Genomic DNA, 25,158 nt, shown 5'->3' on the forward strand with positions numbered 1-25,158 from the left:
CATTTAATCAGATGGTATATCAGGGGCTGTGACAGCACCACTGTAGGCCAGCACCTGCGGTTAGCGACAGCATCTTCTCTTAATAACCTGGTTATATGGCTGGCAATGACATCTTTAAACAGGACATATAGCATGATATATGGGCTGTTTGTGTATCACAGCAGCCACTGATTTACGTGCTAGGCTCAGGCTTATGGGCTGCTGCATCCCAGTTGTTAAAGAGCTGCAGAGGCAGAGTGCTGGGCAAAAGCAGCGTTGTCCCCATCCACAGGCAAAGTGGAGAGGGATAGCTGAGTGGGGGGTTGTTCTCAGGGCCACAAGCTGTTCCCAACATTCTCCCTGCCTGCAGGCACTGCCCTTGCTGGGCTTCCACTTCCAGAAGGTGGGGAGGAAGCCAGAGCTGACACTCATGTGGGAGCCGGAGAAGCCAGAGGAGGAATCTGTGCCCCAGGTAAGACCCCCCAGCACGGGATGGGCTCGCAACACCATGGGGCTGGCATGGAGGCTGTGTGCAATGTGGATCCCATGATCTCTGCAGGGACAGGTCCAGGAGGCAGGACTACCTCACAGGCTGTCAGGTCCTGCTGTCCCTCGGTGTCCCCTCCCCAAAGAGCCCAACCTCAGCCTCAACCTCCTCTGCCATCCAGCCCTGCTCCACCCCATCACTGCCCCCGCATCTGACCCCTCCATGGCCTTCATACTCTGCCCTGCCTGCTGTGTGCCCTGCCTCCCAGTTCAGTTTCCTCCAGGAATTGAATTAACATGCTGTTTACTTCCTTCTTCCAGATCATCAATTAAGATGTTAAGAAAGATCAAGCCTAAGGCAGTGCCTGTCTAGACCCTTTCCCCCATCCTGGCATTCCTTGCCCTTTCAATGGCACAGCCCTTCCTTCAGGTTTCCATCCCTGCGACAGGGTTGAGACCCAATTAGGAGGAATTTTTTAAGTCAGACTTCCTGAGATGCAGTGTCAAATGGTTTAACAGCATCTAGAAATCTCTCTCTTGTGTCCCTGTCATCTATTAACTCAGTAACTCAATCAAAGGGAGCAATCGCATTTGTCTGGCTTGATTAAGTGGTGCTTCTTTGCCAACTTTTGTCTGGCATTGCTATAAAATCACAGCTGTGTTGACTGCTGTGATCCCTGCCTGCTGCCTGGGTGGGGACAGGAGGGCTGAATCCCAAACCTCTCCCTGCACCACTCCTGGGGCTCTGCACTTGAACCCCATTTCCAACCAAGCCCAGCACAGCCCATCCTTGTCCACCTAGGGCTAGATGAAAACGACTCCCGATACAGGGCTGGGCTGACCCTCCCACCTGGTATGATGCATGTCCTGGGGAGTCCTTTCCTTCCCAGGTGAGATGTTGTGGTCAGAGCCGGCTGAGGTCCCTGGCTGCTGCAGACATTTCTGCAGGCCTCCCTCCCTTTGAAGCTGAGCTTTACTTTCTCAGCTTGGCTCAGAGAAGCCCCCTGGAAGGGGCCCGAAGTGGCCTTGGTTCCTCCTTTCCTACAGGAGCGGGTATCACTTACACTCTAGCAGGGACCCGCATGAAAAATGACGCCCCAGCATGAGCAGGGCCCATTTTGGTTAAGCAAACACTCAGCACTAGAGGAAACTCCTCCACAAACCCTCCACCCCTCCTAAGAAAACACCAGAGCCCTCCCATGGGAGCAGGCTCCGAGCTGTCCTCTGAGCCAGCAGATCCCTGTGTTGATCTCCAGCGCTGGGATGAGCCAGGTCCCTGGCAGCCGTGCTGAACCATCAGAGGTGTCACCCGGACACCCCGTGGCACGGAGCACCCCCAGCTCACCACCTGGCCCCGGCACTTGGCCTCTGCTTCCCGGTTCGGCTCGGCCTGGCCAGGCAACGGGGAACATAGGGGAAGGCTGTTTGCGGGAAGCTGTACAGGGGTCTGGGCTGGCTGGCCCTGCCATGGAGGGGAGATGTTGCCCCCATCTCTCCCTGAGCTCCAGGAGATGGCCAAGACCTCAGCGGGCATTACTCAGGCCTTGAGTATGAAGTGGATCTAAGACTCGGGATTTGATGTGAAATCATGCTGTTCCCCAGTGGTTCAGCAAAGGGATGAGGCAGGATTGCAAGGGAGAGCCCTGATAATCCCCATTTGACTCCCCCAGACGTGCCCCATGGCCACCCCCCCCCACGCTCCTGCCAGCTGGGGCGGGCAGGGGGCTGGGGCTAGGTAGCCAGCAGCTATCTGGGCAGTGATCTGCAAAAGGATTTCCCTGCAGTTTGCTCCTCGCTGGCCACTTTGATACGTTTAAGTCTCAATGAGATTTTCCTGCCCTGAATGATTAATCTGGAGTTGCTGGTGCTGGATGAGCTAAGGGTTTGACAAGGTTATGCCGGTGGCTCTGTGCCCGCTCCTCCTGCGGGCCAGCCCCGAGCAGATGGCCCCATCGAGCCCTGCCACAGCGCAGGGCTTCAGAAGGGGCTTCAGCAAGCAAAGTCTCCAGATGCCTGGCCCTGGGGCAGCCCCTTCCCGGTGTCCCAGCCAGCATGTTAACTGTACCTCGTGGATAGACCTGATCGATGCTTTACGTTTCTAATCCGCACAATTGCACGAAGAGATGGAGTCAGAGGACCGGGGAGGTGGCAGCAGGCAGAGGCACATTCCTGAACAGGAGGGATTGATTTTTCTGGGGTCTTTATTCCCTTGCATCTGTCTCATCCATCGTGCTCCCTTCCTGGGTCTCCTCTTGCAGTGGGGACACGGGGAGGTCATTCCCTCCTTGCAAGATGCTGAGAAAATGCTCAGCGTCATGTGGAAAACCCTTCTTCCTGCAGCTCACCATTGGCACATGGCCAAGTTGCTTCATTAAGGGATGATGTACGTTCTCCAGCTGGAGAAGGGAGACACAGGCAGGCTTTAGGGGAGGTTGGGACCCAAAGCTGAGGAGTGCACAATCACCCACACTCCTTCATGGACTGTGAGGGAACAAGAGTGGCGCCAGATCAGGCTGGAATAAACGAGGATGTTTTGGGAGGCTCATTTAGGTCAGTTTGGGTTCCCTGGCTGGCTTCGCAGACCAGCGGTGTTGCCCTTGAAGATGCTGCATCCAGCCCCAGGAGCACCCTGGACCCCAGCAGAGCTATCTGAAACCATCCTGCCCCACTCCCCGTCTCCTGATGGGTGCCGCAGCAGAGGCAGCAAAAAGCCAGCACGGCTCTCAGCAAATCCTGGTGTGAAGCCAAGCCACCTGAAAAACCCTCTTCTCTCTGTCTTTCTCTCCCTCGCTGAAGGTGATCACCATTTTCACGCTGGTGGAGGTCATGCTGACATCGGATGGCGTCCCACTCAAGTACAGCGCCCTGCTCAAGAGGCCGAACTCGGAGAAGTGAGCACCCCGGGCTGCGTATGCTCCCCACTGCCGACACTTGCTGACCTCCCAGGCCCCGCACTGGCACCCACCGGAGGTGGAGGGGACCCATGAAGAGTTTGGGATTTTGAGTTTTAAAACCGATGCCGTTTTATTTCTGGGTTGGATTTTAACTCCATCTGGGAGCAGGGCTCAGGGCTTGAGCCTGCCCCAGTCAGAGCATTTCTACTCTCAGATATTTTTAGCTTGATGCTTTCTCTTTTTTTTTTAAGGCAGCTGCGTCCATCCCCAGCCACCTCGGGTGCCTGTGGTGAGGGCAGAGTGGGGACGCGTGTCCCGAGGAGCAGAGAGGGGCTGGCTCCACCGTCCCAGGCGGGATGTGGTGGTATGCAGTGGGATGCGGCCATGGGGCCATGCAGGAGGGTTTCTTGCAGGGTTGCGTGTCATGTAATAAAAGCTGGGTCAGCAGCTGCATGGGGGGCTCGCGCAGGTTTTATTTTGTCTCCTCCGTATTCCCCCGGCCAGGAATCCCAGCAATAACTCATCTCCCCGGCAGCCCCGTGCCTTCCCCTGCCTGCCGCTTCCCGGGCATTGCGAAATCCAAGCAGCCTCGCTGCCTCCCCCAGCCCCGAGATGTGCTTGGCCGAAGGGCGTGGGGAATCAGGTGAATGTGTGCTCCTGGCTCCCTCTCCAGCAGCTAATCCCTCAGTCTGAGCCTTCACTGGGAGTCACCGGGTGTCTGCTCCAGCCCCTCACACCCTGGCCTCCAGCCTAACCCCGCTTGGAGACCCTGCAGCACCTTGTCCTTGCTTCTCCTTGCCACTGAAGAGAGTGTCCAGCCCCTCGCATATTGACCAGCCCCTCTGCAGTCTCCAGGCACCTCTGCCTACTGCCCGTCCCCATGTCCCTGACCCGCACCATGCCAGATGTCTCCGGGGGCGCGGGCTGCTGTGGCAGCCTCCACTTCATCACCCCTGTGGGGATGGGCAACCATGAGCAGCGGCTGGTGGAGGGATTGACGTCTGGTGAGAAGGAGTGGATCCATCATGCAGGGGGCCCTGCTTCACTCTGCCTCATCAGTGGTGACAGATGTGGCCCTGGCACAGACACATCTGCCTTTTGCAGGAGCCAGGAGCTGGCAAAGCCTGGGCTGCCCAGCTCAGGATGGAGGATTGGGCCCTGGGATGGGTCAGGGCTGGGTACAACATGCTCCCCAGGAGCTGGCAAGCTGTGAAAGCCATCAGGGTCACCTGCGGTCCCCAGGGCTTGCGCTGCTGGCAGCGTCCTTCCAGATGACCTGGTACACCCACGCATGGCTGTCACCTTCGGACGTGGGAGTAGGTGGGAGCAGCCTGTTCCTCCCTGGGTCTCCTGCTCCTCGCTGGGTGCTGGTGGTGCGGGGCTGTTCCCTGCCCACAGCAGGTACCTCGCTGTGCATGGGCTGCCCCGGTGTGCCCAATGTGTCAGGCACTGGCTGTCCCAGGGCCTGACAGGCAGTATGTGACTGTGTCCCCTAGGAGAGGGGACCTGAGGACATTGACACCAAAGGCAAGATGTCCTCCCCCTACCCCTCAGCCCGGTGTCCCCCTCCTCGGGTTTGTCTCAGGGGAAACAAGGCCAATCCAGTGTGGCCCGGCTAGACTGTCTGCAAAAACAGCACTTTTTGCCCCGCACCCTCCCTGCCGCTCCTTGGGGTCCCACAGGCAGCCGCCCCCATGGGAGCTGGGGGCCATGAAGTGCCCTGGTCCCCAGGGATGGGCTGGAGGTCCTCCCTTGCTGGTGGGGGGCAGGGATGGCCCCGGGGGGGCTGGGGGCACTGGGAGGGCCCTGGGCAGGGCTGGGAGATAGTCCCTGAATGTTATCAGCCCATCGTCTCACCCTTGGTGGGGCTCAGCCCTCCGGCGGGACGGGGAAGGGTCATAAAGGGCTGTCCCCCTCCCTGCCCCGGACACAGGCGTTATTCAGGGAGGGAGCTGGGATGGGCAGCACAAGGTGGCCGCTCTCCCCTGGAACCTGCCTTCTCCTCTGCCTCCTCACCCAGCTCGCAGCTGCAGCCTCAGGTGACAGGGGCCATGTGGGACAGGGTGGGTTGGAACCCTTGGTGGGGGGTCCTGGGGCTGGTGCCACTACCCTGGGGGTCTCCGGGGACCCTGTCACCTCCCCATGGGATACCAGCAAAGGCAAACCCTCCTGGCCACCTCAGGGTGGTTTGAGACCCCAGTCTTTGAATGGGTTTGTCTCAGCCCCCACCAAAGCTGGCCAAGTCCCCATCCCCCCCAGCCCCGCTGCCTCCTCACCCCCTAGCAGTGGCTTTGGATCAAGTGGTTCGATAGCCACAGCTGGCCACAGTCGCTGGGAACATGGCACATTCACCACGTGGGGGCTGATGCTTGGACACCTCATCCCCTCTGCCAAGAGGCACGAGGAACTTCCCTGCCAAACTGTGCCTCAGTTTCCCCCTCTGCAGGTGGGCTCTGGGCAATGCTGGGGTTGCTAAATACCGGGCTGATCCCCAAAGGGCTCCTGGCCCCTCCAAGGTCCTCATGGAGGGGGCTCAGAGCAGCTAAATTCGCCTTGGGTGGAGATCCCCACCCTGGTCCCTGGCGGGGGTGTTGTCTCAGGGTGCCCAGTGCCCCCGCACACCCCCGGCTCTGCTCTTGCCTCCAGACGCTGAGAAGACCCCAGGCTACTGGAACGAAGGGGCCAGGAGGAGGCTGGAGTCGGCCCTGGCATTGCAGCCGGTGGCACGGCGGGCCAAAAACATCATCCTCTTCATGGGTGACGGTGAGTCCCACGGGTCCCAGCCAGGCCCCATGACTCCATGGCTCCACAGCAGCCAGGGGACGTGGCTGGTGAGAAGATGGGGCTGGTGCAGATCCCCTCCTCCCTGGCCAGCCCCGGGCAACGCCTGGGGAGGGCATGATTGCCGCTGGTCCCGGCCCCTTGCCACCCTGTGGCTCTGCCGTGCCTGCAGGCATGGGGCTGCCCACCATGTCGGCAGCTCGGATCTACAAGGGACAGCTAGCCGGTGGCTCGGGCGAGGAGAGCGTCTTGGCCATGGAGACCTTTCCCCACGTGGCCCTGGCCAAGGTGAGTGGGGCAGCACTGGGGGATGGCCCTGCTGCCCCTGCCCAAAACCCCACTGGCCCCTGCTTGCTTCCAGACCTACACCATCGACCGGCAGGTGCCCGACAGTGCTGGCACGGGCACAGCCTACCTCTGCGGGGTGAAGGCCAATGCCAAGACGCTGGGGCTGAGCGGGGCGGCCGTCTATGGCAAATGCCGCACCACCTTTGGCAACGAGGTGGACTCCATCCTGCACCGGGCCAAGCTGGCAGGTACGGGGCAGTGGGCAACCCTGTCGGACAACCTGGCATGGCATGACTATCCCATGCCATGCGGGGCTGGACGGGCTCCCTGTAAACCCTTGCTCGCGCTGCAGGCAAGTCGGTGGGCATCGTGACAACCACGCGGGTGCAGCACGCGTCCCCAGGGGCAGCCTATGCCCACTCGGCCAGCCGGAGCTGGTACGCCGATGCCAACATGCCCAAGGAGGCGTTGCGGGATGGCTGCAAGGACATTGCCTACCAGCTGGTGCACAACACAGATATCAACGTGAGCTGGGGAGCAGGCTTGGGAGGGAGGGGACTCCAGGAACATTGGGAGGGTCTGCTGAGCTCCCCGGCAGGTGATCCTGGGCGGCGGGCGGATGTACATGACTCCCAAGCGGACCCCAGACCCCGAGTACCCAGAGGACCCAGCTCAGAATGGCACCAGGAAGGACGGCCTTGACTTGATTGCCGAATGGCTGAATGCCAGGCAGGTACCGTGCCGGGGTGGAGGGGATGTGATGCCGGGCATGGGGTATGTGCCGTTGGCACTGGCTCTGTTCTCGCTGGCAGGGCGCCCGCTATGTCTGGGACAAGAAGGGCCTGGACGCGGTCAAGGATGACTCTGTGAGCCACCTGATGGGTAAGAGCATCGCTGCCTGCACCACTGGCAATACCTCCTCCTCCTCCTCCCCGCTCTGGGATTGCTGGTGGGGATACGAAGCAGCCCCGGCACGGACCCCACCCCCCCACCCCCCGCTTCCCCAGGCCTCTTCGAGCCCAAGGACTTGAAGTACGAGCTGAACCGCAATGCCTCCACGGACCCCTCCATCGTGGAGATGACGGAAAAGGCCATTCGCATCCTGCGCAGGAACCCCAATGGCTTCTTCCTCTTCGTGGAAGATGAGTAGCCCCAGGCGGGCAGCGTGGCTGGAGCTGGGGTGGGATGTGGGTTCTAGGAGCAGGTGGGCATCCCAGGGGACCAGGGAGAGAGTGACAGCCGCGTTCCCCGTGCAGGTGGCAGGATTGATCACGGCCACCACAGCGGCCAGGCCAAGCAGGCGCTGATGGAGGCCGTCATGCTGGACCGGGCGGTGGCACGGGCAAGCGAGCTCACGTCCCCCTCCGACACCTTGACTGTGGTGACGGCCGATCACTCCCATGTCTTCACCTTTGGGGGCAACACGCTGCGTGGCACCTCCATCTTTGGTGGGTCTCAGGGAGGGGTGGCGAGCATCCCGGTTCCCACCTACCCCTTTTGCTCCCACCGGAGGCTGAGCTGGCTGAAGTGGGAGCTGAGGAGAGGTACCTGGCTGGGACAGGGGGTGACAATGTCTTTCCCTGTGCCAGGACTGGCCCCCAAGAAAGCCAAGGACAAGCGAGCCTATACCAGCATCCTCTATGGCAATGGTCCTGGCTACAGCATCCGCAACGGGGGCCGCCCGGCTGCCAGCCTCCCCGCCGCAGGTAGGAGTCTGCTGGGGGGGATGGGGTGGGGGCACACGGTGGCTGGGGGCAGCATCCCACCGGCATAGCCACTGGGACTGCATGGGGTCCCGGTGCCACTGGATGGCTCAGGAGTCACTTGGGCAGGAATCGCCCCGATGCCGGGGTGATGGAAGCTGCCTCCCCCATCCCTGCGACAGGTAGGGGACCCTGCTGCCCCTAATCCCGTTTCTTCTGTCCCCCCCTGCAGAGGACAAGGACTACAGGCAGCAGGCAGCCGTGCCCCTGGAGACGGAGACCCACAGTGGGGAGGACGTGGTGGTGCTGGCCCAGGGCCCCATGGCCCACATCTTCCACGGGGTGCAGGAGCAGCACTACATCGCCCATGCCATGGCATATGCCGCCTGCCTCGAGCCCTATGCCACCGAGCCCGGGTGCAGGGCAGCCCGCAGGGCCTCCCATGGCACCCAGTGCTCTTCACAGCCCCTGCTCACCCTCCTGGCCCTCTGCGTGGCTGCCCACATGGTGGGGGGCTGAGAGTCCCCAGGTGAGCCCCACTTCAACCCAGGCTGCCTGGACCCCCCCCAGGCTGCCCCCAGCTGCCCCATCGAGGATCTTCGCAGCTGGGTCCTCACTGTGGCCAGGATCAAGGGTTGCAATAAAACACAGGTTGTTGGTGTCTATCTGCCATGCGAGGGTTTGCAGTCGCCTTCTAAGGCGCCGCCCCATGCCTCAGTTTCCCCAGGTGGTCATGGCTCCTAGTTCCCCCCTCAGGACCAGCACTGGAGGCACTGGGGTGAAGGAGGTGCTGACATGAGGGTGAGAAGAGGCCATGTCCCCCCGCCTCAGCTTTGCCAGGCTGGGGCACAGTACACAAGGGTTGGTACCCTCCCTGCAAGGGTTCAGCAAGGAGTATATAGTCCACATCCACGGATTTATTGCTCAAGAAAGCTCTGGGCAGAGAGCAGGGCTGCTCAGCGCACAAGTGACCCCAGGTGCTCCCAATATCCGCGTTGCCCCAGGTCTGATGCTCAGTGCTGCCTGTGGCATCCCCAGGCCAGGGCATCCCCCTGCCTAGCACCGCAGCACTGTAGCCATGACAGGCACTGATGCCTGCCAGGCACTGCCCATCCTCTTGCTGCCTACATCTGTTTGCACCCCAAGTCCGTCCATCCCCCAGCAACAATAAGGCGGGGTGTCAAGGAATTGCCAGCAGCCCAGCCCCATGGCCTTTGTGCTGCCCAGCAGGGTGCCACGCTATCGGAGATATGCTGAACCCCTCCACTCCCCCTGCAAGGGCTGATCCTGGTCCAAAGTCCCTCCCCGGATCTGCTAGAGTTGCAGACACTGCCAGCGACGTTGGGCTACTGGATCTCACCATGCAGCTCCTGGCACCCCTCACCCTCTGCCTGGGCCTCTGGGCAGAGCTCAGCAGTGCTGCCATCCCAGGTGGGGACAAGGATGGGGAATGGGTGCCTGGCTGGCTGCAGTGGGGTGCCTGGGGAAGTGGGGCACCTGGCAGGGCACCAGCCTGGCTGGCCACAGGGAGGGTTTGGGGAGGGGAGCAGGGGCTTCCCAGCTCTGCAAGGGTTAATGGGGGCTACCCCTGCTTTTCTGGCACCCTTGAGCCAGTTTTCCCCTGTGGGGTCAGATTCCTGCTTGTTACTGGGCTCAGGAAGTCTGGGAGAACTGCCTGTAGCCTCCACTCCCACCCCCCACGGATTTGGCCCCATTCCACCTACCAGATAACTCCCCATCGTGTCTGCTTTTGCTGGCCTTCCGCCCTTCTCTGCCCCAGGACCCCTGGGCTGGGCAGCGGGTGCAAGCCCGCATGGTGTCTCCCCGCCCCAAACAGCACTCTGACCTGCTCAGTCCATGTTAGAGGAGGTCCCTGCATGGGGATGCCCATGGAGCAAGTACCCCTGGGATGTGGCTGCCCCAGGGATGCAGGTGCTGGTGAGCTGGGACTGATAGGTGCTGCCCTGTCCCAGCGGAGGAGGAGAAGCCGTCCTTCTGGAATAAGCAGGCGGCTGCAGCCATCGAGGCCTCCTTCAAGATCCAGCCCAGGATAAGCCAAGCCAAAAACCTCATCCTTTTCCTCGGGGATGGTGAGTCCCACTGGTACCCCCAGCAGGCAGGCTGGCATGGCCAGTGCCCCATGGAGCAGGATGCAGGGAGGGCACCTGGTCCAGAGGGTGACCAGGACCCTCTCTCCTCACCCAGGATTCGGGATCCCCACCATAACGGCCACCCGCATCCTAAAGGGGCAGGAGCAGGGGAAGCTGGGCCCTGAGACCCCCCTTGCCCTGGATGCTTTTCCCTACGTGGCTCTCTCCAAGGTAAATCACTGCCATGCTGGGCATGGGGCCAGGGTGATGCCAGGCATGGGGACACAGTGATGCCCATGGGGCTGCTGGCACAGAAGCACCCCAGGGATGCACATAAGGGGTGCACAGGATCCCTGTCCATCCCACGTTTGTCCTCGGGTGAAGAAATGAGCGTGATAAGGGGTGCACAGGATCCCTGTCCATCCCACGTTTGTCCTCGGGTGAAGAAATGAGCGTGGCAAAGGGTGCTGGGGAGGGGCACCCCGCTGGGTGCCTCTGCCAACTGCCCCCTACCCTGAGCCTGGTGCGTGTCCTTGGCAGACGTACAACGTGGACCGGCAGGTCCCTGACAGTGCGGGGACAGCCACAGCCTACCTCTGCGGGGTGAAGGGCAACTACCAGACAGTGGGACTGAGTGCAGCCGCCCGCCACTCACAGTGCAACACCACGGCAGGCAACGAGGTGGTCTCCGTGCTGGAGCGAGCTCGCAAAGCCGGTAAAGGGGGGCACAGGGCTGGGGGAGACCTCGTGGGGACAAAGGGTGTCACTCTGGGGGCTGCCCTGCCATGAGCATCCCAGGGCGTGATGGTGGAGGACCCCATGTCTCCCTTCGTGGGGCCTGATGGATGGGGGGGCGGCAGGGAAGGCGGTGGGCATCGTGACAACAACGCGGGTGCAGCATGCGTCGCCCTCGGGAACCTACGCCCACGTGGTGAACCGCAACTGGTACGCGGATGCCAGCATGCCTGCGGATGCCCTACAGCAGGGCTGCAAGGACATCGCCTGGCAGCTGGTCCACAATGTCGACATCAACGTGAGCACCTGTGCATGGGAGGGGGGGACCAGGGGCAGACCCCGGTGGGGCACCCCCACTAACACTGCTCCCGTCTCTTCCCCTCCAGGTGATCCTGGGGGGTGGTCGGAAATACATGACTCCCGTGGGGACGCCGGACCCTGAGTATCCCACCTACTACTTGGCGAACGGGATACGCAAGGATGGGAATAACCTCATCAACATGTGGCTGAAGGCACGGCCGGTGGGTGACACGGCAGCAATGGTCCTCTGCCCACCACCCCCAGGCTTGGGGGGGAGCACCCACTAAACCCCTGTGGGATTTTCCCACAGGGTGCCCGCTACGTCTGGAACAGGACAGAGATGCTGGCTGCCGCCACTGACCCCAGCGTGAATTATTTGATGGGTAACAAATGTCCTGTGTGCTGGGATCCAACAGCCACTGGGATGCATGCAGGCACTGAGGCTGTCCCCAACGTGTGCCCTCCCAGGTCTCTTCGAACCCGTAGACATGAAGTACAACCTGGTGCGTAACACCACCCTGGACCCATCGCTCACCGAGATGATGGAGGTGGCCATCAACATCCTGAGCAGGAACCCCAACGGCTTCTACCTCTTTGTGGAAGATAAGTTGGGGCCGGTGCCCCTGGGGTGGGTGAAAGGGGGGTCCCAAATCCCAGGGTGGGGGTAAGAGTTAGGGGTGTTGCCATCAGTCCCCAGCCCATGTGGGTGCCCTTCTGCAGGCGGCAGGATTGACCATGGCCACCACGACGGTGCAGCCCATAAGGCGCTGACGGAGGCAGTGGAGTTTGACCGGGCCATCGAGCGGGCGGGCATCCTGACAGACGAGGCACAGACCCTCACTGTTGTTACCGCCGACCACTCGCACGTCTTCTCCTTCGGTGGCTACACGCTGCGCGGCTCCTCCATCTTTGGTAGGGCTCTGCCCGGCCGCTGAGAGTGGGGCATGGCCCTGTGCTGGACGCTGCTGGCTCCAGGGCACCCTGGCTGTGGCCAGAGGGGTGATACGGGGATTTCTTGGCTGATGTACCCCTCCATCGCCCCCTCCCCAGGTCTGGCCCCCAGCAGAGCCGCTGATAAAAAGAACTACACATCCATCCTCTACGGGAACGGGCCAGGCTACCCAGGCGCCAACCGGACCGATGTGGACGATGACACTGCCAGTGAGGGCACAGGGACCATGGTCAGGTGGTGGGATGGGGCTGGGGGCCACCACTGCCTCCCTCACCTCCTTCTCCCCCCCTCCACAGGGCAGTACAACTACTTGCAGCAGGCGGCCGTGCCCCTCTCATCAGAGACCCATGGTGGCGAGGATGTGGCCATCCTGGCCAAGGGCCCCATGGCCCACCTCTTCCACGGCGTGCAGGAGCAGACCTACGTGGCCCACGCCATGGCCTACGCTGCCTGCCTCGAGCCCTATGTTGCCTGCTACCAGAGGGGTTCTGCCCCCAGCACCCATGCCACGGCCCTGGCCCTGCTCCTGCCCACCCTCCTCCTGCCCCTCTTCCACTGACCCCATGGACCCGGGGCACCCCACAGGCGCTGCCGGACTTGCATCCCCCCATCCCCATGGTTGCAGCACCCACAGGTGGCTTTTTGGAGCATCCTCGGTCTGGATGTGGCAGCCATGGGGCCCTATGCCACCCACACAGGGTGCTCAGTGTTTAATAAACATGGGGTGTGATGCTGGTGAGAGAGGCTTGTTGGTGGTGTGTGGGTACCCATGCCATGCAGGCAAGGCTGAGGATGCTGCCCACTGCTACCAGTCCCCCAGCCACGGCCCCTTGCACCTGCCCAGCATATCCAGTGCTTTATTGACCAGAAACAGCAGCAAAAAATACAGCAGGCATCTGTCCCCCCACTCTCCTGGGGCAAGCTGGCATCGCCCGGCCCCAAGCTCTGCTGGCTGTGCCCACCCCCTGGCAGGGCTGATGCAGGGACAGGATGGGGCTGGTATGGGGGATGGCAGGGAGGGCACTAGGCAGGGGGAGGCTTTTGGCATGGGGCAACCCCACAGTGTCTCTGGGTCACTCCCTCTGCCTTGACCGGCACTGGACTGGATGTGATAGGGCTGGGTGAAGGATTTGGGGTAGGTGGACAGAGGAGGGGGTACACAGGTGCTTAGGGGGTGCCCTGCATTGCCTAGTTCCTCCATGAGTACTCAGCCCCCCCCCAGTTTGCAGGGCAGGGGGTAGGAAGGGAATGGGCAGGAGGCAGCTGCGTCTGGGCAGGAGCTCATGCCCACCCCAAGTGCCTCCCCGCTGCCTCCACCCCTCGGGCAGATGCCTGTCTTTGGGGGGGTGACCCCCTGTGTCACCCAGGGGTGCCCCCTTTGCCTAGAGAGTAGGAGCGGGGAGATGGGCAGAGGTGAGGAGCCAGCACAGGGTGGCACACGGGCAGGGATGGGGACCAGGGGTTGCCAGCCTGCCAGGGGGATTGGCCTCACCACACCGAGCACTTGTGCGCCGGGTTCATGGGCGAGTTCTTGGGGCAGTGGAAAACTCGTCCAAACTCCTCAAACTGCGAGACACTGCCCAGGACCCTGCCAGGAGAGGGGGGCAACTCAGAGCTGGGCACCACCTGCCCCCTTCTGCCACTGCCATGCACCCCACTCGGGGTACCTGCTCACCCAAGCAGCACCCCATCCCCTGCCCCAGGGATGCTCACCCAAAACCTGCTGGTTCCAGCAGCCCAAAGGGTGCCCACCCCACTTTGCACAGCACCACCAGCCATGGGGAAGGCTGGCACCCACCGTGCAGCCCCCATTTTGGGGCCAGCCGGTACCTGTAGTGCTCTGGCGCGTGCTTGTCCGTCAGCACCTGCAGGTAGATGGACTGGGATCGCCGCTTGATGCACCAGTTCTGCAGGGGAGAAAGGTTCCCATGGGTGAGCCGGATGGGGCACCCCAGGCCCCAGCACCCACCAGGGCCTGTGGGGTCCTGGCACCCACCAGGGCATGACGGCCCTTCTGCCTGCTGGGGACTAGGGCAGCGATGCCCTGGTTGTGCTTGTTATTGTAGGGTCTCCTGGGAGCCTGTATACTTGCTATAGATGGGTTGGGAGAGCATAGAGGCACGTTTGTTATTGTAGGGTCTCCTGGGGTTGTGAGCTGTCTGGTTGTAGGGTCTCCTAGAAGTTTGGGATCATGTGCATTTGTTACTGTGGGGTCTCTGGAGGTGATGGGGGGATAGATGATTGTTATTGTGGGGTCCCCAGGAGCAGCGACCCAGTGCGAGGTGCTCCTTGCAGGGCTGAGCCCTGTACCCTGAGCCCAGGACCTGCTGACACAGCCAAGCCTGGCTCCTGGCCATGGGCACCAGGTCCCCCAGGGCTCTTGCCCCGTCCCTCAGGGCCACCAGCCCCACACAGGGTGACCCCCCTCCCCGCCCCGGTATGTGCCACATATGGGGAGGGCAGGGGCAGGCACTCACTTGGGCAAAGGCGATGAAGAAGAGCTGGTCATGTGTGTATTTCAGGTGGTGCAGGGGATGCTCAGGGCCGTGCTCTCGCACCCACTTCTGGTAGGCCTGGAGAACAAGGGGTGCCCTCAGCATGGCCTGGGTGCCCCCCCAAACCTGCCCTGAACACCCCACCAAACCCTCCAGCAACCAGCAAGCAGGATCATGCCCACTCCATACTGCAGGGAGCAAGGTGGGGCTGGGGGGGGTGGTCTCCCGCCCACCCGGTGGGTATGGCATCAGCAGCCGCCCTATGGCCCTGCCAGGGCCATGACACCCCAGGATGGGGGGGACACTTACATAGTAGGCGAGTTTGAGCCCCCCCATGTCAGCGATGTTCTCCCCCAGCGTGTGTTTGCCATTCACCTGCCAAGAGACGAGTGATGATGGGGTGAGCAGAGGTCCCCCCCAGCCAGGCATCCCTCCATCCCCACCCTGGCACCGAGGCTGTGCATCAGTTGCCCTGCCTCAGTGCCCTGAGGAAATTCCCAGCCAAGGTGTGATGAGTTCTCAGGTCTCAGGGCTGGACAGGGCAGAGCCATGCTCTCCTGCAGGCTCCCAGCCCCAGCAACAGAGCAGCGAGGATCCCCCCCCATGGGGCAGCATGTGCTGGGGCATTGCCTGGTGGGCAAGGGGCATCTCACCCGCTGATTGTAGACAGTGAAGTTGTCGTACAGGTTGACAATACACTGTGCCTTCTTCAGGAACTTGCTGTACGACCGCTCTGTCCACCAGTGCACCAGGTTCCCGTGCCGGTCGTACTGTCCCCCTGCCAAGGCAACCGCCACCACCCATAGTCCCAAGGGACCCAGGTGTCCTGCCTGGCTGTCCCCTGCCCACCCACCTCCCACCCTGGCATGAGGTAGGGGGGGTTGCTCACCCCAGTCATCGTAGCCGTGGGTCAGCTCGTGCCCGATGATGGTGCCGATCCCGCCATAGTTCAGCGATCTGTTGGGCAGGGAGCAGAGGTGAGAGAGTGGACGGCACGGTGCTGGCAGGGATGGAGATGACCCCAGGACCTGACATCCCCATACCCTGCCCTGGCACCCCCCCGGCCATGCCCCTGTCCCCAGCCCCAGCCCTGGTACACCCACCCGTGCCCCCAGCCCCAGCCCTGGCACCCCCTGGCCATGCCGCAGCCCCACACTCACTGCGGGAACTCGGGGTCGTAGAGGGTGGGCTGCAGGATGCCAGCGGGGAACACTGGGGACACAGGAGAGCATTGCAGTTGGGGGGGGGCACCCTGCCCTGTACTCACCCACAGTATCATCTGGCGCCAGGGGACCCTGCGCCGTGCCCCCCTCCCCACACCCCCACATCCCAGGGGCCTGATCCTGGGGGGCTAGGCAATGCCTCACCCATCTGGTTCTTGTTGGGCAGGTAGTAGGCGTTCAGCGCCTGGGGAGGCAGCAGCCACCTGCAAGGACAGACAGAGGTGCCAGACTGTGGGGGCACCAGGGGGGGCATGGAAATGCCACTCCCTTGCACAGTTAGGGGGGACAGGGGGACATTCCTGGCTCGCCCTATGCCCTCCTGCCTACACCCTGTGGGGTGCAACTGGGCATGGGGACAGAGGGCATTGGTGGGCCATGCTGTGCCCCCCATGCCCCCCCCCCAGAGCAAGGAGATACCCACGCGGACTTGTCCACCTCCTGTCGGATCTTCTTCACCGAGAGCCTGATGCTGAAAGCAATGCTGTTGAGGATGTTCTTGAAGTAGGTCTTCTCATCCACGTCAAACTGGGGGGGCACGGCCACGTCAGAGGGGATGCCAGCCCCAAATGCCAGCCCCAAGAGTGTGGGGAGCAGGGCTGGGGTGTCCTCCCACCCCCATGAGCCCTGGGGACAGAGGGTGTGGGGTTGTGGCCATGCGCTGGATGTGGCACGAATGTGTCCTCATGTCCCATGCTGTGTGCCCACGTGGGCAGCTGCATCTCCATCACCTCTGTGGGGTCCCTCGACCATGCTGGCACCCCCAGCCCTTGCTGAGGACGGGACTGAGCTCCAGGGGGTGCAATGTGGGGAAGGAGTTATCATTCCAGACCTCAGGGACAGTATGGCATTGCCCATGTGGCTGTGGCCATGCGAGTGGTGGGCACAATGAGCTACCAGAAGGTGGCTTGTTTTGGGATAGCATGTCCCCATCGTGGTCTCTGCAGACCCTGAGGCAGATGTGGGGACCATCTGCCTCCTCCATGTGCCCGTGTCCCCCACATGGCCCTGGGCCACCCCTTGCCTCATACTCCTTGTCAATGGCCTCTGGCTTCAGCAGGAAATCGGGATACCCGATCATCACCATCATGTACCGGAGCTGTGGGCAAAGTGAGTGGTGGGTCAGGCCCCCATTCCGCACGCCCCCAGGCCGTGGTGGGGGCAAGGGCAGGGGTCCATGCTGGGGACTGCTACCTTGGCCCTGGCTGCTCTCCGTGTTTCCTCGTCCATCCAGTCCAGCTCATCCAGGCGCTGGTCCAGGATGTATTTTATGTCCTCCACCAGCTGCTGCACCTATGGTGGGTCACCATGGACACTGCATGGTGTCCTTACCACCCATCACCCCAGCAGACAGCCCTCGGTGGGGTGCTGGGTGGCAGTAGGTACCTTGGTAAGGTGTCAGGAGGGACACGGTGGCTTCATGCCCACAGACAGCATCACCTACCTTGGCTTTGCTGGTGGATGAGAAGTGCTCCTCGACAAAGAGGGCACCCAGGGCCATGCCGAAGTGCTTGTTGGCCTGGCTTAGGCAGATCTTGCCTGGCTCAAGCTGCTTCTCATTGCCCTCCATCTCCTTGGAGAGCTCATGGATGGCATCGCGGAAGGGGGTGGAGAGGTGCTCACTCAGCACCACCACGATGCGCCACAGCATGTAGTTGTGCAGGATCCTGGTGACGGGGGGGACAAGATCAGCCCACCCCCCCCACTGGCCATGTCCCCAGGTGCACACAGAGGGTGGGGAGCATGTGCTAGGGTGGGGATACTCCTGCTTGGAGACCAGGTGGGCCATGGGAATGGCCATGGCCTGTGGGGGCACAGGGACAGGCTGGCACCATCTCCCTCCCTGCTGCGTGCTGAGTCTGGTGACCTCTAGCATGGCGGGGTTCGGCCGGTGGCCAGGCACGACAAGGGTGCTGTGGGGCTCACAACAGTGACTTCTCCCAGGAGCTTTCCCAGGGTCCCTGTGCCCAGCCTGGCCTCCCACAGTTGGGGGTGATGGGGGAGGGGACCAGCCACCGCTGCCCTATGCCCACCCCCATTGCCAGCCCCCTGCCAAGCTGGGGAAGGTTCTGGGGGCACAGGGGGTGCCAGCCCCCCTCACCTGCTGGGCGTCACGCGGATGAGGTCGGACACCTTGTGCATGTAGTCAGTGGCCAGCAGCACAACCTCCTCCTCCTCTGAGAAGTTGTCATGGAAGATGCGGTCCAGCAAGCGCTTCCACTTGAGCTGCCACAGTGGGCACTGTCAGGGGGGCACAGGGACCCACCCCTCCATGCCACCCTCGAGGGAACCTCATCCAGGCTTGCCAGCCTCCCACCACCCCCTCCCACCCAAAAAAGTGCAGGATGAATTCATCATCCTCAAGTGGACTTATCTGGGGTGGGGAGGGAGTGAGGGCATGGAGCAGGGGGACAGGGACAAGTGTGGGTGGCAGACTGGGCACCAGGGGTACTCACCGTGGGGGTGATCCGCTGCAGCTCACCTAGGGTCACTTTGTGGTACATGCTGCTGACGTCCCTCCGCACATCATCATACTCGGACACTGTGATCTGCATGGGGTGGGCACGGCTGTCACCATCCTGCTGCCTACTTTGGGGGGGGCACAGACCTGGGCAAGAGGGGCTACTGACCCATATTCCACCTGGCTCCCTGCCCCAGGAACCCTCTGCTGCCAGTGGGGCCCTGAGGGCTGGTCGTGGGGTCCCCAAGGAGTTGGGGTACATGTGGGTTGGGCACAGGGGTCCTCCAGGGCTGACACTTGAGTCCCCAAGATGTGGGCATGAAGTCCTCGAGGGCCTGGAGTAGGTTCACAAGGACTGGACATGGGAGTGTTTGTCCCAAGGGCTGGGACTGGGGGTTCTCAAGCTGTTGGGGCTGGGGTCCCTGAGAATCTGCCACGGGGTCCTCAAAGGGCTGGGATCCCCAAGAACCAGGCATGAAGGTCCCCAAGGGCTAGGACTGGAGGTTCCCAAGTGAACTGGGATGGGGTCCCTTAGGACCAGGCATGGAGGTCCCCAAAGATCTGTGATGAGGGTGCCCAAAGGCTGTGCAGGGGCACCCCAAACCCCAGGGCAGGCATCCCCCTCACATTGGCAAGGTGCTGCTCCAGCTGCAGGATCTCCTGGGCTTTCTGCTCCACATGCTCAGCCCCCAGGAGGGTGAGCAGCCGCTCCATGAACACCCGGTATGCAGCCAGGATCTGTGCCGATGGAAAGAATGCTGAGTACCACCTCACACTGCTGGCAGTGGGGTGCCCCCCATCTAGCACCCCATGCTGGGTGCTGGTCCCTCTCCTGGTGTCCCCATGACATCGGTGTGCCCCCCCCGCCTCACCTTCTCACTCTCCTCATCCTGCCCCAGGTAGAGGGTCCGTTCGGGCAGAGTCAGCCCGTCCTGGTCAATCTGGTGGGGAGAGACAGGGGCAGCAGGTGAGCAGAGGGAGTGGGGGCTGTGCTGGGCAAGGCAACCCTCATCTTTTTGCCTGTATTGCAGGGTGCCCCAGGAGCTGTGGGGTGGCAGCATGGTGGGCCAGGCATGGGCAGGTCCTGTGCCTCAGTTTCCCTTCTGCTAGAGGGTGCTGGAGCTGCAGTGGGCAGCATGCAATGGACTGGGAGCACTGAGCAAAGGGCAGGCCCCTGCTCTGTGGCCTGACTCGTGGCTGGCACACAGACTGCCCCATAGCCTGCCCTGTGCTGGCACCACACTCTGCCCCATGGTGGTCCCACACCTCACCCCATGGCTGGCCCCACTTCTGTGCTGCAGTCTGCCCCATGGGGAGCCACAGGGAGGAGCCACACTGCATGGAGACCCCAACCCTACACACACCCCCCACACCCACACCCTGCTATCCTGTAGCCACAGGCACAGTGTCCAGCACATAGACACACCTGAACACACTTGCACATATCTGTGTATACACACACACATCTGTAACTCACCCCTCATGACACACACCTATGCATGCTCACGCCCCCTCACACCCTTATGCATGCACCATCTAGTTTACCCCCCCTCCATACACACACACACACACACACATATGCACCCTCCCCTTTTCTCTATGGCTCATCCCCCCCCGGTGTCCCACCTCACACCCCCCCATGCACACAGCCGCAGCACTGCCCTGCACACCCACCAGCACCCCCAGCCTTTGTCCACCCCGTCCCCCCCATCACTCCCCCTTTGGTTTCCCACAAAAGCACTGTCACACCTACAGCCCTCACCCCCCCCCCAGCCTCCTCTCACAACCCCCTGCCACACTCACACCCATCGCACACCCGCTCTCACCCCCACCCCCAAAACCACACACACACTCACAACCAACCAAGCCCTGACACCCAGCCCTGGCTGTCACACCCATCTCCCCCCCCACACCCTGTCACACCCCCCGCACACCTGCACCCTCCCGCTCAGCCCTGCACACCCACCCTTTCCCTGTGACACACGCTCCCTCTAGTGTACACACGCGTGGCCCATCAGCACGGTCTGCGCCTCCCTGGGCCCTCACATTCACTCACACTCACACCCCCACCCACCATCCCACCCCACCCCCATCCCACCATCTCACAGGGCACAGGCAGCTTATCCCAACCACTGTCCCCCCCCCAGTGCTCCCACCATCCCCAACACCTTGTCCCCACCATGCCATTACCATGCCCACTGCCCCAATCCCACCATGTCCCTGCCGTGCCCACCCCCATGCTCCCCCCATGCCCACTACCGTGTCCCCACCTGCCATTGCTGTGCCCCTACTGCTGTGCCACCCGTCCCCCATGGCCCCCCATGCCCATCATATCATCCCCACCATGCCATTGCTGTGCCCCCACCACGCCCACCACCACATTCCCACACCCACCAAGGGGGCTTGAGGCTTGGCCACCCCAAAGAAGCCCACCCATGACCCGGTGGCACCACAGGGTGAGGGACACAGGCTGGCAGGGGTGGGGAAAGCTGACAATGGGCAACTGCCCTGGCACCCTGACGCGGTGCTGAGGGGCCAGCGGGCATTCCCCTGTCCCCTCCTAGGGCTTGGCCCCTGTGTGCAGATGGCAGCCAGGATGCCAAGGTGAGGGGCTTGGCTGCTGGCACTCCGGACACCCTGGTGCCCTGCTGGGCTGCTTCATTCTGTATGTATGTCCCCCTGCCCGTGTTTCCCCATCTGCATCCTCCCCCCACCACAGAGGTGCCACCCTCACCCTGGGGCAGCCTGACACCGGGGTCCCACAATGAGGAGATGGGGGGGCCCCCAGGGACAGGGGGTGTCCCCAGCCCTGCTGCCTGCTGTAGCCAAACCCACACACCGGGCAGGCGCCTGGTGCCACCGCAATAAGGACAGTGTCACCCGGGGGGGGGGGTGTCACCAGCACAGGTGGGTGGCTTGGGGGGGACAGCCCCAGGGGCAGGGTGCCCTCACCCGGATGACGTAGCGAGAAGTGTTCCTCTCGTCCAGGCTGACAGTGAGGGAGAAGAGCACGGCAGCGCTGTAGACCCCCTGCGTCTTGTAGAGCAGCTCGTTGAGATCCCCGCGGCCGGGGGGGGCATCCCAGCCGCCACACTCCCCAATGACCTCCAGCATGGGCCGCGGGCCCAGCCGGTCAATCTCAGCCCGGTCCAGGCACGAGCGGAAAAACTCCTTGACCTTCCTCTCAGCCGAGGCAGGGGCTCGGCGCCGCACGGGGCGGCTCAGCAACGCCCGCAGCTTGGCCTCGTTCTGCTCGGCGATGGCTCCGATGGTGCCGTACACCAGCTTGTCCTCGGGAATGCCGTGTCGCCGGAGCCAGCCGCCACAGGCGAAGGAGTAGAAGTCCTGGCAGGGGTCGATGGTGGCATCCATGTTGGAGCTGAGGAAGCGGGATGCCCGCAGGAAGGCCTTCTTCTCCTGGCACCCCTCCAGGCAGTAGCTGTCCCCTTCAGCCGCCAGGTACTTGAGGACCAGCATGCACGTCAAGATGACGCAGAGCCCCGCAGCGAACACCAGCCCCGAGAGAAGGCAGACCTCCCGGCGGCTCCAGCGCGGCAGCCCCCCACGGCGTTTTTTGGCCCCGGTGCCCAGCTGGAGGGCGAAGCCATTGGGTAGGGTGCCGCTCTGGTACTTGCTCACATACTTCACCTCCTGAAACTCATCGTAGTGGGCTGTCAATGAGTAGGTCTTCTCCATGGCCAGGGATAGGGCTCCCCACAGGCAGCACGGGCACGGGGGGCTCAGGGCAGGTGGCGGGCAGGCTCAGGCACGCCACGGTTCATGCTGGAGCTGTGCCTGCTGCAGGGAGGTGCTGGAGGGTGTCCGGGTGAGTCAGGAAGCTCCTGGAAAAGGCAGAGGAGGTGGTTGGGGGGGGGGGGGGTTGGGAGGAGCGAGGAGCGGGGGAGGTTGCTTCTTGCCGTCGTCGCTGCCTGTGTTACCATCCCTGCCTGCATGCCCCACTGGTGGCACCAGGACTGGCCCCAGTGCCAGGAGCTTGGTGGCAGCTCTATCCCATGGCTATCCCCTCTGCCAGACCCTCTGGCAAAAGGGCAGGGTCCTGCTTGCACAATCCCAGGCAGGTTTCAGCCCCTGGCAGAGCTCCATCCCACGCCCACCCAGCGCACCGGTGAGAGCACCCACGCTGGATGGATGTCCAAGGTGGTCCAGCGAGCCCATCCTCACACCGCACCGTGAGAGCCCTTCCCGGTCTGGGGGGGCACAGGGCTGCCAGTCCCTCTGGGTGGAGTATGAAGGGGGTGAGAAGCTTGGGGAAGAGATTTGGGGGGGAAGGCATTGCGTTGGGGTGTTGCAGGTTGGGTCGGGTTGTGTGGCCCTGTGTCAGGTTGCATCGCGTTGTGCCGTGGCGCAGCATTGCATTGTGTTGGGTTGGGTTGTGGTGCGCCGTGTTGCATTGCGTTGTGTCAAATTGTGGTGCGGCGCGTGATGTGTGCACAAAGTTAATTCCAGTCTGGGGGGGAGCCCTGGACCCCATGGACATCTCACAGCATTTCCCCGTCACCACCACTATCCACCCAACCCCTCTCTGCTGGCTGATGCCCGATGGGCAGGGGTGTCTGGCAGGGGTGCCATGCTGGGGAGGAGGGGGTCTGCCCGTGGGGAAAGGAGGGTGGGGGCATAGATGGGTTGTGGAGGGGCTCCGAAAGGGGACTCCAAGCCTTGTTCGGTGCACAATGGCATCCGGATTTGCAGGTGGGAGAGGACAGGCTGGGGACAAAGAGCCGCTCTGGAGGTGGCCGGTATCCCCGCGGCGGGGCCCCCCCTAAGCCCCGCGGCCCCCGCTCCCTCGGCAACTTGGGCAAAGTTGTGCCCCGGCGCCGCAGCCCGGCGGTGCCCGTGCCGGGGAGCTGCCGCTGCCGGAAAGTTTGCGGGGCCGGCAGCGGGCACGGTGCGGCGGGGCGCGGGAGACCGGGCGGGGGGGGTATATGCTCGGGGGCTGCTACTCGGGATGCTGCGCAGGATTCTCGGGGGATGCTCGGGGGTGCGCGGTGGACGCTGCCCGGGATTCACGGGGGATGCTGCCCGGGATGCTCGGAGGATGCTGCCCAGGATGCTCTGAGGCGCTTGCCGAGATGCTCGGGAGGTGCTCACCGGGGTGATGCCTGTGGTGTTCGGGGGATGCTCGAGGGTTGCTCGGGGGATGCTCGAGGAATGCTCGAGAGAAGCTCGGGAAGTGCTCCCCGGAATGATGCCCAGGATATTCGGGGGATGCTCGCGGGGTGCTCACCGGCAGGCTCGGAGAGCGCTCCCCGGGCTGCTCCGGGGTGCTCACTGAGGTACTCGGGGGATGCTCAGGGGATGTTCCCCGGGATGCTGCCCGGGATGTCCGCGGGTGCTCGGGGGTCGCTCACCGCTTGCTCACCGAAACACTTGGACGATGCTCCCGGGATGCTCGGGGGACGCTGCCCGGGATGCTCGGGGCGGGTGCTCGGGGGTGCTCACCGGCTTGCTCGGGGGATGTCAGCAGGCTGCCGGCGGGCCGGCCCGGCGCTGCCCGTCCGGCTGCGCTCCCCGCGCTCCGCTCCGCGCCCCGCGCCGCGGCTGGCGGAGCGGCGGGGCCGGAGGGAGGCAGCGGGGCGGGGAGGGGGTGGTGTCTCCAGCCCGGCTCTCCCGCAGGCCAGGCTCCATTAACGAGATTATTATGCAAATGGAGCAGCCCTGTGCCACCCGCCAGCCTTACCTCATCCCCGCCGGCGGGGAGGCAGGGCAGGGGGGTCCCCGGGCCCCCCACCCCGGGGGCCTGGCACAGGGCTGGCAGTGCCACTCCGCCTGGCATCCCCCCGTCCGGGGACCCTGCTGCCCCCCGCCCCGGCAGCCTGGCACCCAGGAGGGGCACGGGTGGGCACGGCCGGCGGCCTGTGCCAGGAGCACCCCGGCGGCTCGGCACCCCCCGCCGTGCCCGGGCACCCTGGGGGTCCGTCCCGTTCTGCCAGAGTGGGTGCAAGGAGAAAGGGCTGTGGGTGGGCAGGAGACGGAGCCTGGGAGGCTCCGGGTGAGAGGGTGGGCATGGGGGTGGCACGGGGTGGAATGGGGAGGGGGCCATGCACTCACACACACACGCACACACGCGAAGGTCCGGGAATATTAAACTGCATTGCAGATAAATCCCCAACATAAATATCGTGAGCCACTCTGCCACGGGGGGGCCCAGCAAGATTTATAGCCCAGCAATTCCCACCGCCCGCGGTGGCCCCCTGCAGAGGCCGCGCTCCCCAGCCCCGCACGGCCATCCTGCCTGCCATGCTCGGGGGTGCGTGCCACCCTCGCCCCCCCCCCGCCCCCCCCCGTGCCTGCACAGCCCTGGGTGCTCGGAGAGGGCCCTGGGTCTTTCTGAGTGCTGGGGTGGTAGCCCCAGGCAGGACATACTGGGTGCTATGCTACACGTGGCATGGGGACCCTGCTTGGCATGGGATGGGTGGCTCAGCTGGCGTGGGACCCACTGTCTTGTCCTGTGGACACCATGGACTGGTCGCAGGCACAGCCTTCACTGCCTGGGGTGGCTGAGGCTGCGCTTTCCTATGCTGGGGTGCCAGGGTGCTGAGCACAGCCCAGGCAAGGTGCCTACTGCAGCACTGAGACATGCAACATCACACACACAGGTAGTGGCACACATGTACATCACATGTACACCCATGTACACCGACATGCATGAGTACAGACACACATGTTATGTCTGCCCCCCCCCAGCCTCAAACATGCATTGCCATCCAGCTCCCATTACAGGCACATGTACCCTGCACGCTCACACACCCCACC

General features: G+C 63.1%; 4 protein-coding genes across 6 annotated transcripts in view; 3 read left to right on the forward strand and 1 right to left on the reverse strand.

The window, feature by feature from the left end:
* Window positions 1-3,812, forward strand: part of DIS3L2 (DIS3 like 3'-5' exoribonuclease 2) — a 197,026-nt gene extending 193,214 nt beyond the window's left edge. For all 3 annotated transcript variants that reach the window (XM_069792502.1, XM_069792503.1, XM_069792504.1), the window contains 2 exons: window positions 350-451; window positions 3,262-3,812. In XM_069792502.1, coding sequence (XP_069648603.1) covers window positions 350-451; window positions 3,262-3,360 — 201 coding nt within the window. In that variant the 3' untranslated portion in view covers window positions 3,361-3,812. The remainder of the gene's footprint in view (window positions 1-349; window positions 452-3,261) is intronic.
* A 427-nt stretch (window positions 3,813-4,239) lies between these two features.
* On the forward strand, window positions 4,240-8,785 carry LOC138686943 (intestinal-type alkaline phosphatase-like). Its single transcript, XM_069793043.1, has 11 exons — window positions 4,240-4,363; window positions 5,904-6,122; window positions 6,313-6,428; window positions 6,502-6,676; window positions 6,781-6,953; window positions 7,027-7,161; window positions 7,241-7,310; window positions 7,436-7,574; window positions 7,668-7,876; window positions 8,018-8,134; window positions 8,364-8,785. The coding sequence occupies exons 1-11, from the start codon at window positions 4,240-4,242 to the stop codon at window positions 8,648-8,650; spliced, it is 1,764 nt and encodes a 587-aa protein (XP_069649144.1). The 3' UTR covers window positions 8,651-8,785.
* Window positions 8,786-8,938: 153 nt separating this feature from the next.
* Window positions 8,939-12,840, forward strand: LOC138686883 (intestinal-type alkaline phosphatase-like). The gene is made up of 11 exons (XM_069792505.1): window positions 8,939-9,562; window positions 10,105-10,221; window positions 10,337-10,452; window positions 10,762-10,936; window positions 11,082-11,254; window positions 11,343-11,477; window positions 11,567-11,639; window positions 11,725-11,863; window positions 11,954-12,168; window positions 12,307-12,417; window positions 12,505-12,840. Exons 1-11 carry the CDS (start codon window positions 9,223-9,225, stop codon window positions 12,765-12,767), a joined length of 1,857 nt encoding a protein of 618 aa, XP_069648606.1. The 5' UTR covers window positions 8,939-9,222; the 3' UTR covers window positions 12,768-12,840.
* Window positions 12,841-13,051: 211 nt separating this feature from the next.
* ECEL1 (endothelin converting enzyme like 1) lies at window positions 13,052-22,221 on the reverse strand. Its single transcript, XM_069790763.1, has 17 exons — window positions 21,337-22,221; window positions 19,257-19,325; window positions 19,012-19,122; window positions 18,380-18,472; window positions 18,025-18,149; window positions 17,368-17,590; window positions 17,118-17,216; window positions 16,948-17,022; window positions 16,348-16,451; window positions 16,071-16,129; window positions 15,864-15,915; window positions 15,593-15,660; window positions 15,357-15,481; window positions 15,013-15,078; window positions 14,686-14,781; window positions 14,039-14,115; window positions 13,052-13,796 (listed from the first exon to the last, which is right to left on the reverse strand). Exons 1-17 carry the CDS (start codon window positions 22,078-22,080, stop codon window positions 13,697-13,699), a joined length of 2,286 nt encoding a protein of 761 aa, XP_069646864.1. The 5' UTR covers window positions 22,081-22,221; the 3' UTR covers window positions 13,052-13,696.
* Window positions 22,222-25,158: the final 2,937 nt, after the last annotated feature.

The sequence above is a fragment of the Haliaeetus albicilla genome, chromosome 9, assembly GCF_947461875.1.
Source record: "Haliaeetus albicilla chromosome 9, bHalAlb1.1, whole genome shotgun sequence".
Taxonomy (NCBI): domain Eukaryota; kingdom Metazoa; phylum Chordata; class Aves; order Accipitriformes; family Accipitridae; genus Haliaeetus; species Haliaeetus albicilla.

Excerpts from the sequence above, each read along its gene's own strand:
- LOC138686943 (XM_069793043.1), top strand. The coding sequence starts at position 4,240 with ATGTCCCTGACCCGCACCATGCCAGATGTCTCCGGGGGCGCGGGCTGC. Across the intron at positions 6,677-6,780 it reads GCACCGGGCCAAGCTGGCAG|GCAAGTCGGTGGGCATCGTG; the intron begins GTACGGGGCAGT and ends CTCGCGCTGCAG. Across the intron at positions 6,954-7,026 it reads TGCACAACACAGATATCAAC|GTGATCCTGGGCGGCGGGCG; the intron begins GTGAGCTGGGGA and ends GCTCCCCGGCAG.
- LOC138686883 (XM_069792505.1), top strand. The coding sequence starts at position 9,223 with ATGCCTGCCAGGCACTGCCCATCCTCTTGCTGCCTACATCTGTTTGCA. Across the intron at positions 9,563-10,104 it reads CAGCAGTGCTGCCATCCCAG|CGGAGGAGGAGAAGCCGTCC; the intron begins GTGGGGACAAGG and ends GCCCTGTCCCAG. Across the intron at positions 10,453-10,761 it reads CCTACGTGGCTCTCTCCAAG|ACGTACAACGTGGACCGGCA; the intron begins GTAAATCACTGC and ends TGTCCTTGGCAG.
- ECEL1 (XM_069790763.1), bottom strand. The coding sequence starts at position 22,080 with ATGGAGAAGACCTACTCATTGACAGCCCACTACGATGAGTTTCAGGAG. Across the intron at positions 15,661-15,863 it reads TACGACCCCGAGTTCCCGCA|ATCGCTGAACTATGGCGGGA; the intron begins GTGAGTGTGGGG and ends CCTGCCCAACAG. Across the intron at positions 15,079-15,356 it reads TCACTGTCTACAATCAGCGG|GTGAATGGCAAACACACGCT; the intron begins GTGAGATGCCCC and ends GTCTCTTGGCAG.